This window comes from Trichoplusia ni, chromosome 22, assembly GCF_003590095.1.
Source record: "Trichoplusia ni isolate ovarian cell line Hi5 chromosome 22, tn1, whole genome shotgun sequence".
Taxonomy (NCBI): Eukaryota; Metazoa; Arthropoda; class Insecta; order Lepidoptera; family Noctuidae; genus Trichoplusia; species Trichoplusia ni.
In genome coordinates, this window is record NC_039499.1 from 2,306,521 (window position 1) to 2,320,223 (window position 13,703).

The following is a 13,703-nucleotide window of genomic DNA, read 5'->3' on the forward strand; positions in this document are numbered from 1 at the left end:
TCAAATCAGGTTTAAATTGTGATAAGGTCTGAGAGGAATACTAGGACAGTCTAGATTGAATAACTAGAATAGATAGAACCACTGATTAACCGGTTACTCATTAAACTTCGCGGATTTTATCGATGACTAGCTGTTGCCCGCGGGTCCGCCTGCTACTAATCGAAAATGATCCCACGGGGACATAAAATCGGGATAAAACTATCCTATATGTTAATTCTGGTTATAAGCTATCTGTATATTAAATTTCGTCTAAAGCCGTTCAGTGGTTTTTGCGTGAAAGAGGAACAAGCATCGATACATAAAATCTTACGCGTTTATAACGTTAGTAGGATTGTAAACTTGATTTTGATTTCGTCGTTATTTTATTATTTACCTGCGTAGTTTTTGTCATCGTCGATCGATAACGTAGCTTTCCATTGGTTGAAGAATTTAAAAAATCTGTTAGTAGTTTTAATGTAATGGTAGCAAACTGGATTGGGTCTACAGTCGTGGTTAACAATAGACTAATTCGATTTAAGTGACTATGGTTGATTACTATCATATCATTTAAATTTGATTGGCTATAGTTGTTGTTGTAAAATTTCAGGAGAAGGGTAAATTTAAAAGAAACTGTTGCGTTTTATAAAATAAATTGGTAACATGCCTAGCATTAGTTTATCATTAATTTATTAAGCAAAATTACATAATATGTAGCTGTGATTTCTCAGTTAGGGTTCTGTAGTTACAATAAATGTAAAAGATTTTACTATTTTATTTGTTTCAAATTGCGCAGACAAGTTTTCTCCCACACTCCTATAAAAACTGAGCTGAAACATCCAACTCCTTTCTAAATCCATAAAACGTCTACATACCCGAACAATCCGATCAACTAATCTTAATAAAGAGCAGATATCTCTCAACGCCACTTCTCGCAATAAATAAACCGGGGCAACCCTATCCAATATTGGTGGTCATCAATCGAAGCGTGAACATTACCCGGCCGGGTAGCGACCAGGGTGACAGGTGGTAAATCACAGGGAACGACATTTTTTCCGCCATCGTTCGACGTTAGCCCCTGTCGAGTGCTGTCTCGAGAGATATGCTAGGGTATGGTCTGCAGAAACGGTTTTTATTTATATTTAATTTTGTTTTTTTTTTTGAGTTTTTGTTCAGACTATTGTAGGTTTAGACGATTACTAAGTAATTGTTTTTTTTTGTATTCACTGTCGTGAAGTTTTTTTTTTGTTTAACCATTACTGTCTCACTGCATGGCAAGTCCGTCTACTCTGTCCAGTCTATTACTTTATCGGGTACGCGAAAAACGCATTGATAGAATGGTTTACTTACGTAATGCTCAACTATATTAGGATTTAACCAGGGTCAGTAATCATAAGCTGACGAGACGTTGACGCTTGACACAACTAGACAATAATTAGGCCGTAGTAATCCGGCCTTTGATTAAATATGTAATTTATTCTTTTTTGGTACATTCTTATGCGCTTTAATCAATTCGTATGCATATCGATACCGCTAAACATCATAATGAGGCGGTATCATGAATAACTTACACCTCACATGTTTGTATTATCTGCAGCATTAAAGCTAATCGATTTCGTTTAAGTGAAACGCAATTTGCAAGCCAATGAGAGTTCAACTGTCAATTTAAGCCTCCATTACGACTATAAATACGTATATTATTATACATAATTAACTGCTACGAAGTAGCTGTGGATGACACAAAAAAAAATAGTTTATATCTTGATATATTGAAATATGAATATTGAATCTTTTAAGAAGTTTTTAGGTTAGGTTAGGTTAGGTTACATCAGGGACTTGACCAAAAAACTATATACTAAACTTAAAAATATTTTGTTTATTCAAAACGTATTTTCTTTAATCCTTTACGAGTTACAAATCTTTCGTCTTCTGTATCTTTCAATCCAGCCAAATGATTTTCGAAAAATATTTTATACTTACTGCTTTTTTTGCTATCGCTCCTTGGTGAGGGCGTGGCATCATCCTCATTATTTAGATATTAATCCGGCACTCTCCCTCGCTATCCTCCGTTCCAGGGCTCAAGGCACAGCTCCTACAGGGAAGGAAGGGGGGGGGGGAGCAGGGTACAGACGCGTCGTCTAGTTTTAATTAATATACGACACTTGTGGGACTTACTGTACTTTTCGAGTTTTGACTTTACATTTATTTGAGTGCGAATGTTAAAGTTTTTTTTCTGTTTGGATTAGGGTTGGTTTTGATATTTTGTTTCGTTGTTAGTAGTTGTGACTGTACGTACGTACTTTGGGTTTATGGTTTTTGGTAAAGTAGAATATTAAGCCATCTGTTGCTAGGTTTTTTTTGATACTCATTAGGTAGATTCTTTAGTTCTAAGATTGGTTGAATTAAATAAAATAATTATAATAATTAAGACGGTACCTATCAAAACAGAAAATAACATTCCCAAAACTCTGAAACTATTTTTACATAGACTTACCTCCGAAGACAAAAACTTAAATTACGATATTAGATATTTAGCATCAACATCCAATTACCTGTGCCTTCTTAGTCTAAATTGGTAAACTTAGGATATTCACTACTCCATCATAAAACGTGGCACTAGCCTGTTCAAATACGAATAGTGACGGAAATGCACGAAGAGACACGAAGTCGAGGGTCGAGTAAATAATGTCCATTAATCAAGAGATTGATGGAGGCTGGCTCTCCTTAACCTTACAGATTAATTAATGGCCATCCAATCAGTACTGACGGCGTTAAGGTATTTCCCTATAAAGGTAGTTTGATGAAAGATGTCTGTTATTAGTCACTAGATGTTGCCTACGGTCACTGGAAATCTAAAGGCATTATTATTAAGCTAAAGAGTTTGTTTACTGAACACCATACCATGTTTCTAGCAAATAAAAATTATTATTTCTTTACTCAAACGCGCCAATCTAAAGAATTACTGGTTGGTTTTAAAAAATCTTTTTTAATAATGTAGTCCATTTACTGAGGCTATAGACCCTATATCACACTATGGTTAATAGATGCTGTAATGAAATCTATTACAAAAATGGGGACATGTGTGGCTTTAAAATTATTAATCTTTAACTTGTATCTTGATAATCACTTCGACGAACATGCGCGCAATAGCTAGTAGATGTCAAATAACGTGCCTATGAATTAAATAACAACATGACCTTCCCGAAAAATACAAAATAAGAATTATACTTATAACATAAACCCTAATGCGCTTCTTTTCGAGGCAATCGCACAAAACCACGTCTAATCTCAAAAGCAATTAGAATCAGGGACCGGCCGGATACTCATTGAAAGGGTTTTTGAAGGGGTTTTTTTAAGCGCTTCAAGAAAAAACCCTATGACATATGTTACACCTTCGAACGGATTACTGGAACCCTGTTCTGAACAGGTTACCCTTTACTACCCTGTAACACTGTAACAGGGTAACCCACTCCAACCTAAGACAATGCAATATGCACACTTTATCATAGACATTAGTTTGAAAATAGTATAACCACGAGCGCACGTGACATCTTACCGCCCAGCGGCGCCATTGTTGCATTTACCGAGCGACTTGTAAACATGGAATAAAAATCATTGTGGATATGATCTTACAGTTTAATTTTGCTTGTCGCACTTTTCAAACGTTGTGATATATATTTTTCGTGTCTATACTTGTAGACCAGGGTCGATAATTTTTAAAACCAAATTAAAAAATAGTAGGATGAAACCCATTAGAAAAGGAGGGGAATATTATAAAAATGAAAGGAAAAATAATTTACGGGTGATCTGAGGTCGGGAAGGGGATGGGAGTGACGTTTGAAGAGTAAAAAACGGTTTTTATCAATTTCCGGCAAAACTAAAATTCGTATCGAAAAAAGTCAAATGGCAAAGTTCTAAAAGAAAAAGATCTAAAACTTTTGTGTTTACATTTTTTTCACATAACCTCAAAATTTATGTGAAAAATCTAAAAAACCAAGATTGTGGTTTTTTATTTTTATCTTTTACAAAAATTTATTTTTGTAACGAAATTTGGTGAAAACTTACTTTTTTGTGTCCCAAATACGCTGTAATTTATTTGATTAAAAATATTTATTTTTTCACCTTATTTTGAATTATTATAAAAAAACACTCTAATTTTCAATCGAAAATTCACCCGTCAAATCTTCTCAGAAAATGCAAAAAGTGAAAAAAAACTTGTATACGATTTTTTTTTAAATTATTATAAATAATTTCATCTAAAAAATTTGATCTCATTTTGTGTTCAATAGACCAATAATCGAGGAAGGTTTTAGGCTAGGTATATAAAATTACGCTGCAACTAATAGGAGCGAAGATTTAATGGAAAATGTGGCAAATACGGGGAAAAATATAATCTTCGAGGGCTTTCGTTCAAAAATTCCTAACTTATATCTTCTAACCACGCGGACGAAGTCGCGGGCAACAGCTAGTTACCTATATGACGTTTCGCGCGTAGGTAGTTTGTCCGAGAGGCGCGACGCGTCGGCGATAGAAGAAAATCACCCGTAGTCTTAGTAAAGCAATGAGGGGCCGCTAGGGTGCAAGTATGCAGCTCAAGTTTAGTGGGTAATTCAGGGTAACACGAATAAAAGCCTTTCGTGAAGGTAACCACTTCAAAGGGTTAAGTTATTGAAGGGGTTAACCCCTTCACGTGGTTACCATAATGAAGGTGTTAACCATTTCGCTGGGTTTCGAGGATGTAACTCGAACAAAAGGTAACACTGCGATATGAGTTACCCCGTGTACGGGTTACCCTGTCAAACGGCTTAACTCTAAAGTGGGGTTGTCCGGTCCCTGATTAGAATTATGAAAATGATGTTGTCATTTAAGGTTTTGGTTCCGAATGAATTCAACTTTGCAACTATTCTTAATTACGCATTTTTATCCAGGATCTGACTATATACATTATAATTTTAATTGCACTCAATGCAAATAACTCATAGGTATATCGAGCAAGCTTGCTGGTACGTTTTACTGAATGTCATGTAACATAACTTTAAAACTTAAGTGAAACAAGCTTTATCGCCAACTTTATTAATATTTAAGTTGGCGTGAATACATTAATAAGTACATAATACATAATAAGTACTTTTGCAGCTATGACCCACATCCAGGCTTGCGATGTCGCGAGCTATAAGTATTAAATTCTTAATTATATGTTAGGCCAATAAACATTCAACAAAAAAACACAGTAAAAGTTAATTTTGCAAAATAAGCTGTGTAAAAAAGTATCTGACGAAATTACAGTCAGTACTTATCTGCATAATTCAGAAGAATTCAAATGCTGGAAACGGACCCTAACACAGCTGGCAATAAGGATACGAAAGTAAAAAAATAATTCTTAGAAACTGAGTGCCTTATAACCTTATAAAATATATTTACGAGAGAGGGCCTATCAATGCGTTGTAAGTTTATAATGGAGATACGTTAATCGATGAAAAGGTAATTGTTATCAATCGATCGATCGATAATGTTAATAAGGCTAAGGAACTGAATAGCTAGCTTGAATGAAGACCTAGTATAAACTACGGGTAATTAATCAAATTACAAATCCAGTGCAAACGGTCCAGGGCACCTATAGTGGCTTCTCTTTCTTTCGTCACGGTGTCCTTACCTTCCGTCTGGCGTGAGGATCGCCGAAAGAACACGTTGGAGCATCTGCCAGAAGTCGTCTGCCCTGCATACGGCCTAGCGGCGACCGGCGGCAGTAACTTCTCGCGTCCGGCCCTGGTTCGATCATTGGTCCGATCGACTCAAGAGGGAGTGGAAAACAGTCGCCTTCTTCTGCGATGCGGTCTTGCTGGCAAAAAAGGCGGCTGAACACGTGACCATACCGCCGCGGTAGACACTCCGGGCGTCGGGAGCCACGTGAAGACATCATCAAAGAGATGTCGACAAGCTCTGTGGAGCGCATAAGGGCTGTAGGGCTGAGTCATTTGATATTTCTACTAATTTAAAATTAAAATGATACTAGGTATAGCTGAATGATATAAGATGACACAGTTCTTAACAATGGAACTCTTGTCCCTTATAAGGGTATAGCCAAATTTAAATCGAATGATTTACTATTTTGCAGTTTACAAAATTTTTATAGCAGCATTTCCTCGCACTTTTTAATTTAACGTCCATACAAAAAATAAATTACAGTAAAAAACTGAGATTCTTGGAGCATTTCATTGTAATATAACGTTTGTCCGAATGCCGATTCAGTGAAATGCTCATAGCGAATGAGCATTTACTCGCAGCAATTCGTTGGTTTTGTTGATTTATCAGAACTCGCACAACCCATCCACGCTCATGCAAACGTTCGACAAAATATTGCACCAAAAAGCTTGATAGTTTGTTAATATTTACAATGGAGCTTTGTTAACAAGTTTGTCAACAACAAAACGGATAACGCTTTCGACTTTGGATTCATGAAAGGATGATACATTAGTGATTAGAGAATTTCAGTGAGCTCATTGTTCTATTACAAGCACCTATTTAAGTGCATAATCTTCATACTGCAACATCCACCAATCAGAAATTACGAGTGTTTTTTTACTACAGATAATTTCTTTCTCCTAGCCTACTGTGTCCCACTGCTGGGCAAAGGCCTCCCCAAAATCCTTCCAAGACTCTCTATTCTGGGCCGCATGGAACTACAGATAATAATTCATCCAAAATACTTTCCTAAAAAATCGTATTAAAAACTCATTTTTATAACAGATCTCAAAGTTTCATATTAAATACTCCATTTTAAATCTGATTAATTTATTTCAACTCAATAAATTTTTTTCACTAAGTGCACACAATAATCGTGTGCACTTAATCGTTATTATTCGACTGTCAAAACCATAAACAGAGGTTTAAATTATTTATTGAGAGTCGTCGGTGAGCGCAACAATGCCACACACTCGTTGACGCATCGTTCGGGTGACCAAACATTATGGGAATAATTAATGGACGTACAATTGACTCTGTATCGAATACTGTCCGGTTTTATTTGACCTATTGAATAAATATTAATGAGATATTTAATTATACATTATTGGGATACACTTATTAATTTAAGTGTTTTTAGGATAATATTATGTCTCATTTGTTCAGATTCAAATCAACCCGGTTCTATCTTAGTCAGAGCCGCGGGATCTCTCACGCATGCTTTGTAGTATTTTATAGATACTCACATAGTATACTCGTACATTCGAAGTTGTTTAGGTAATTTTTCCAGCTCTTTCAATGACGGGTTTTACGATAGACGTTATCATGACAAAGAGGTCATCAAGCCAAACCCAAGGCATGCGACGTATCGCGGGTTAGGTCCCCGCGTTTATGTGATCCACGAATGCTTGCTCTGATTCTGGGCGTTTTTGTGCATGTCAATGGTATGTTTGTGAAAATCCCACAAGGCATAAGTAATAAATTCCTTAGGGCGTTGTAAAAAATATTTTTTTTGATGATCTTTTGATGACCAATTAATTCGATTACCTACATATACCGTTATCGTCACATTCTTTCCTAAAATATAAGTGTATTTTAGCTTATTTGACGAGAATTCTAATAACGAAACTCTCATCATCGAAAATACTTTTAATCTAGAAACTAGCTCCGATATAAATGAACACTAGAACCAGCACGAGCTCTCAAAGCGCCATTGTTTTGTTCTTATTCGATACGAAAGTCGGCGCGACATCACAAACGCGATTGCCCTCAATGTTTTTCCGGGAAAAATGTTTTAGAGAGAGTTCGTAGTGTTGGTACGTTGTTCATATTTAATGTAATCTTGGATGCTTTTGGATAATATGATTTGTATTATGCAGTGTTGTAGTTATGCATTTGTTTTTTGGTATAAATAGACCACACAATCTGCGTCCGATTACATTGATTATTCTAGTTAATGTGCCTTGATGTATTTAGATCATTTTAGTTTTAGCTTATACTATCCTACTAGCTTCACATAACACTTCCTCTAAGTTCTCTTACAAAACCTTATCCTGAGTTACCTTGGACTAACCAGACTAAGAGTACGATGCAGCGATTAATACGAATATGAACAGTGTATTATCGGCTATACTGGGTGCATGTATACAGTAATGTGTGTGTGAATGTCTATGAATGTGTGTACAAGAATGGAAATATATAAATGCATGAAGGTAAGGATGTAATGTGTGTGTCTGTATCTATGTACCTGTGTAGGAGTGAATAACCACGTCTGCAATTTACAAATAAATTATATTAATGTAAGTGACACTCGTTCCCGCAGTCAAACCGCGTAAACGGTTTTGCGGGGCATGTAATTTAGTTATGTAATGTAATAATATGAGAGAAATAATCAATTTTTGTAAATGCACCTACTTCGCTTCATGCATGCTTATACAGTATTATATTACTGAATACAATTGCAAAACATTTTATCTAAAAACTTTACGTATCCCTTTTTTAAAGTACCTCTAGTATTGCGGGTGCTTATCGCTAATAGCTTAACATCATGCAATCAGTCAGCTGGTATACCAAGAATATAAAAAAAAATAGTAGACCGCCACTTTCATCCAGGACTATCCCACCCATACCATTAAACATGGTAGCCCTACTAACGCCCGAGGGAGCGCTATCCCCGTCCGTGTATTTATTTGGCGTTTAATTGGTCACATCTAACACGACCCATTTAATTTCGCCCATTGTCTCGGGTTAATATCCTCGTTTGTATTCCAAGTACATCGGAATTTTACACTCGCGGTAAAAAGATATTAAAGTGTACGAGAATGTGTAATGTGTATTTTGTTTGTTAGGTATAATACCTTTTTAAATACGCGTAATAAATGACGTCTCGATTGACGTCAGTCGTCAAACGGGACGTCATTTATTTCGTACAAAATTAATTACTATAAAAAACAGCTACAAATTCTTTAATCTTAGAGTCATTTGTCATTAAAAAAAACCTGAATGTTTATTCGCATCTGATGTAATCTCAATTTATTATCAAATTGAATTAAATAAGTGTCGACGCTTTTTTTGCATTCTCAATTAATTTTATTGAATTATTCTTTGGATTCTTCTAGATAACTCTCATTGTATGGTTTCTACACGGACAGCCTAGTGATTAGTCACCACGCTAAACCCCATAGCGAACCTGGCTTCGAAAATGAGCCTGCGAATAAAATTATTAAAAAAAATTGTAGTACATTCGGCTTTTCACCGACCGGTGCCTCGTCGACCATAAAGCCTGCAATACGTTCAGGAATTTACATGAGCATGAGCACTGATGTCAAAATAATGTGAAAGGGTACAAAGGAAAATTGCGCTGTCTTTTTCAGCGAATTTCAGATTTTATTTTTGTTTTTTTACCGCGAGGATTCTAGTGTAATTTCGTTAATAATAGGGATGACTGCAAAAATATTTTTATTTTTTCAAATACGTACGACATAGAAAAATTAATATACAAAAGCGTTCCATTCACTGTGATTTGATGAATATAAGTTTGCGTGACAAAAGATAAATAAGTAGATATAATTTATTATTCATTTAACTACGTAAAGGTCATAAAAACATATATCTTCATCCCTAAGTACTAACTAATATTAAGATAGTACTTCAATCTATTATTGAAGGTTTATTTGATGACCACCCTTATTGCTTATTGACTTCCGACAGTTGTGTTATAAACAAGAGAACATAAATATAATAGAGTATAATAATAATTTCTAATTATTTTAATCTATAAAGTAATCGAATTTTAAAAAGTTACAAGTTTCCAAATATTATGCAACGTTTTCAGGCATATATGTTTATTTAATTTAACCAGGACTATTCCAATCCACAGACACCATTCGTTGAGTAGGTACCAGGAAAACATAACGATATGTAACTTGCATTTATAGGCATGAAGACGAATATTCAGTTCAGTTGAGACTCAGTTATAAACACTAAACAGGACACAAATTTACGATCGGCTTTGATGACTTTAAGTTACACGTGTTCATCGTTAAATCTTTATTTCACGCGGAGTATTAACTATGACTCCCTCCTCCTTCAGAGGTTGTTAACCGGTCTATTTACAAAGCACATACAAAGAGATCGACATCTTAGTAAAATTTGCCTAGAATAAGTACCCCATTTAACAAATTACGCGCCAATTGTAGGTACAATGAATGACTTGGCTCGTCGCAGTTTTACACATCGCAATACGCTTTCACTTTGAGATCACTTTGTATCTACATAACCCACTTACAACAGCTAAAACCCCTACAAAACTCCTTTGTTAATACAACTCGTGCTAATAACCACTAATATGGTTATATGGTTCAGCTCTTTAGCCTTTTTAGCGCCTTGAAGTTAGTGCAATACAAGTACAACGCAGTGCACGCGCTATCGTTCCGGCTGGCAACGTCGCGCGGCTATTATTACGTAAGCGGTGTTGCCGCTCCGCCAGACACCGGTCTCACCGCTCTCACCCGGCGTGCCCCTCAGTCTCGCTAGAGCGCTTTCGATATTACAACGTGAGTTTCGAGTGTGTCAACATAATGGATTCAAATTCGAATTCGTATGATATGTATTCACCGAAAATAGAGATTGATTCGGAGAGTGAGAGAGAGTATAGTACGAGGCGGGATGGAAGTTCGAAATTCAAAGTGCATTGGAATTCGGAGAACACGACGAAGTTGATTGAGACTATGGAGAGAGATTGCAAGGAGTTGTGGGACGCTAAGAACCCGTTGAACAAGGATCGGAACGCGAGACAAGCGAAGTTCGAGTACTTGGCGGAGATATTTGACACTACGTCGGAGGAGATAAGCAGGAAGATACACAACTTGCGGACACAGTTCAACAATGAACTGAGGAAAATAAAGCGGCGTCAGGCGGTGCGTAGTGGGTGGGAGTACTTCGATTCCCTCACGTTCTTAATGCGCACGCCGCCAGACCAGCCCGAGACCGTCGACACCGTTAACTTGGAGGTAAATGTCGCATCAGTTGTATCAAACAGTAGGTACCGGAGTGTGGACACTTTCTATGTATAAACATTTTTGTTAGAGTTGTTGTTATTACGCAGTTTGGCGAGAGCGTGGTATTCAGATGTATTGATCGTAGTTCCAATGCCGATTTTGTTTTGATTCATGACAATGTTAATAGTAGGGATGTATGGTATGCGTTACATCTGATTTGTTTGTGTAAGCGTGTGAAATGTTGCCAGTTTATAATACTACTAAAAATGCCATTTTAAAAACAACTTTTAAAATAAGTTTAGTATTTATAATATTATCAGTATGTTATTCACGACCATTTTTGCCATTTGTAAACAGAACAGAACCAATTTACGCGAAGAATAATATTTGTTTATTTGTTTTCCTTTTGGCGGTAGATTGTTTCAACAGGTAGAGGCACGTAAAAATATACTTTATGACTGCACCGTAAGGTTGGGTTTTCAACCTACTCATTCGTCTTTCCAACTTTAATGAATAGATAGGTCATTTAGAAAACATGTAGAGCAATTTTTCAGAAAAAAGTAAAATATTTATAATAAATATGCCAGTACATATTTGATATTTTAAAAAACTATAAAAACATAATGCCAAAAACAATATTTCATTTATCACTGGCCACTTATACTTTTATTTTTATGGCAAAATAGAACAATAGCTTTTATGGCTGGCAATAAGGTCCTTTGAAATGTTTTGTTGGCTTCTTTTATTTGTCTCGGCCGGCTACTGTTTAACTCGTCTTTTGTTTTTACTCAGCCAAAGGTTATTAAAAAAAGTTCAAGTTCAGTAGCTTGTATAATGTATCTAATAGTGTTGCGAAATGAACCTTATGAGTTTAGAAATAAATGTCAATTTTGGTGCTACTACATTTATGAGATTTTAATAACACTAGGTACCTGACGAGTCTACTGAAATTCTTCATTGTTTTGTTCATTTTGTAATATGTGTAATTAAATCATGTATGGACGTTATTAATTTCGTCAATAACTTATTTATTAAATGATGTAACGGTTTACTCACGCCTATTTATGGGGGGTGCACGACTAGTTCCGGACCCAACCGGAGTCCTTAATCGTGAGTCTTACGCGGGATTTAATAATGAATCAGCCACACGATAGTTATTATAAAAATAACTTATTTAGCGCTAGCTACAATTAGTTGCTCACCTCATGAGGATTTTTCATTATTGTTTAATGTCATATCTAAGATACTTAACATAATTATCTTTTCCAAGAACATTATACAGTTGGCGGAGTTCCAAGCTGACGAAGAAGAGGAGTTTGGCGCAGCTGCGCGTGCGCACGCCGCACAGAACAATACTCCGGCAACATTGAATGACAGTCCGAGCCGGACTCGTCCCACGAAAACCATGAGAGTGGCCACTTCAGCACCACCACCACTCCCACCCAGCGCCCACCCCATGATGTGGCCGGAGGAGCTGGTGCCAACCCTCAGGCCTGGCATTAACGCTGATGAGTGTCAGGTAAGGGATGAAATCATCAACCAGTAGTATAAACCCTTTTAGTCTTAGTTCTTTTTAGTAGTGCATTTGACTAAATCTAATAATATCGGTCAGTTTAGTCCAAAAGAAAGATTTCAGATATTGTTGAGATGATGATATGTATAGTAGTGGGGGCTACTAACATCACTTGCTAGTAAAATTCATACTGGTAAGTGACGTCACAGATTTGAAATCACTGTATCTCCTTTATATTTTGTTTTCGAGATAAAATTCATATCCAATATATTTTTTTGGAAATCTGTCAGACGGACAACTGTTTACAGTTTTTTTGTTAAATACCTTATTGTGTTTTACTATATTCTTCTTCGTATTATATTGTTTCTATAACCAACAGATATTTGGCGACTTCGTGGCATCAGAACTTAGAACACTTCGTTCCCTTGAATCTCGCAAGAAACTGAAGCGCATGATTCAGAGGGCAATTCTTCAAATCGAGGACGAAGAAGATGTCAACATGCTGAGAGGATGACAACGAAAACTATCACTCGACTCCGAATAAACAGTCCGAAGTGAGTGATACATTAACAGTGACTATTAAGTGAAACAATGAGTGTACTACGGGCACTTCAAAATGAACCTTTAACGTCTTAAAAGTAAGACGTTGCTCTACAGATTATGTAGCGCTATCTTGCTTTCACAATGGCAACAGTCTGATTTAAGAGTTCGTAGTCAGTGCTTAGTGAGACTTTACTATAGTGGTACAGTATGCAACAACTGCAACGGTATCATTTGATTTAGCTACATAGAGAAATCAAATGAAAATCGAGAAATTATAGGTAGTAGAGCACGTAAGTCACCACATCTTAGCTGTATATTATGCCATATGGATCATTGTGGGTGATATGGTTTTGAATGCTTGCCTAAGCTACAGCCGGTTTATAAAACTGAGTAACGAACTGTCATCATAGAATTAATATTGCTCTGATATCATTTTGCTTTTCAGACAAATGTCTGTGTATTTTGTAAGTACTTCATTTAACTGTGGACAAGAATAATTTTGATGTGTGTAAAACAATATTTTTGTAAAGTTTACAAATAGGTAGGAAGATTGAAAAATATTCTTCCTTTAAACGATTGTTATTTTTGATACCACAAATATTGATAAAAACAAAAAGGAACCCTTTTATAAATTGGAAATTACAGTCATATGTATTTTTCATACTTAATCAATGAGACAAAATATACATGTAAGTGTTAATTTTAAATAA

The 13,703-nt window shown here is 35.9% G+C and overlaps 1 protein-coding gene across 1 annotated transcript; it reads left to right on the plus strand.

Annotated features, from left to right (window-relative positions):
- Positions 1-9,906: 9,906 nt before the first annotated feature.
- LOC113504574 lies at positions 9,907-13,236 on the plus strand. The gene is made up of 3 exons (XM_026886943.1): positions 9,907-10,949; positions 12,208-12,456; positions 12,830-13,236. The coding sequence occupies exons 1-3, from the start codon at positions 10,518-10,520 to the stop codon at positions 12,962-12,964; spliced, it is 816 nt and encodes a 271-aa protein (XP_026742744.1). The 5' UTR covers positions 9,907-10,517; the 3' UTR covers positions 12,965-13,236.
- Positions 13,237-13,703: the final 467 nt, after the last annotated feature.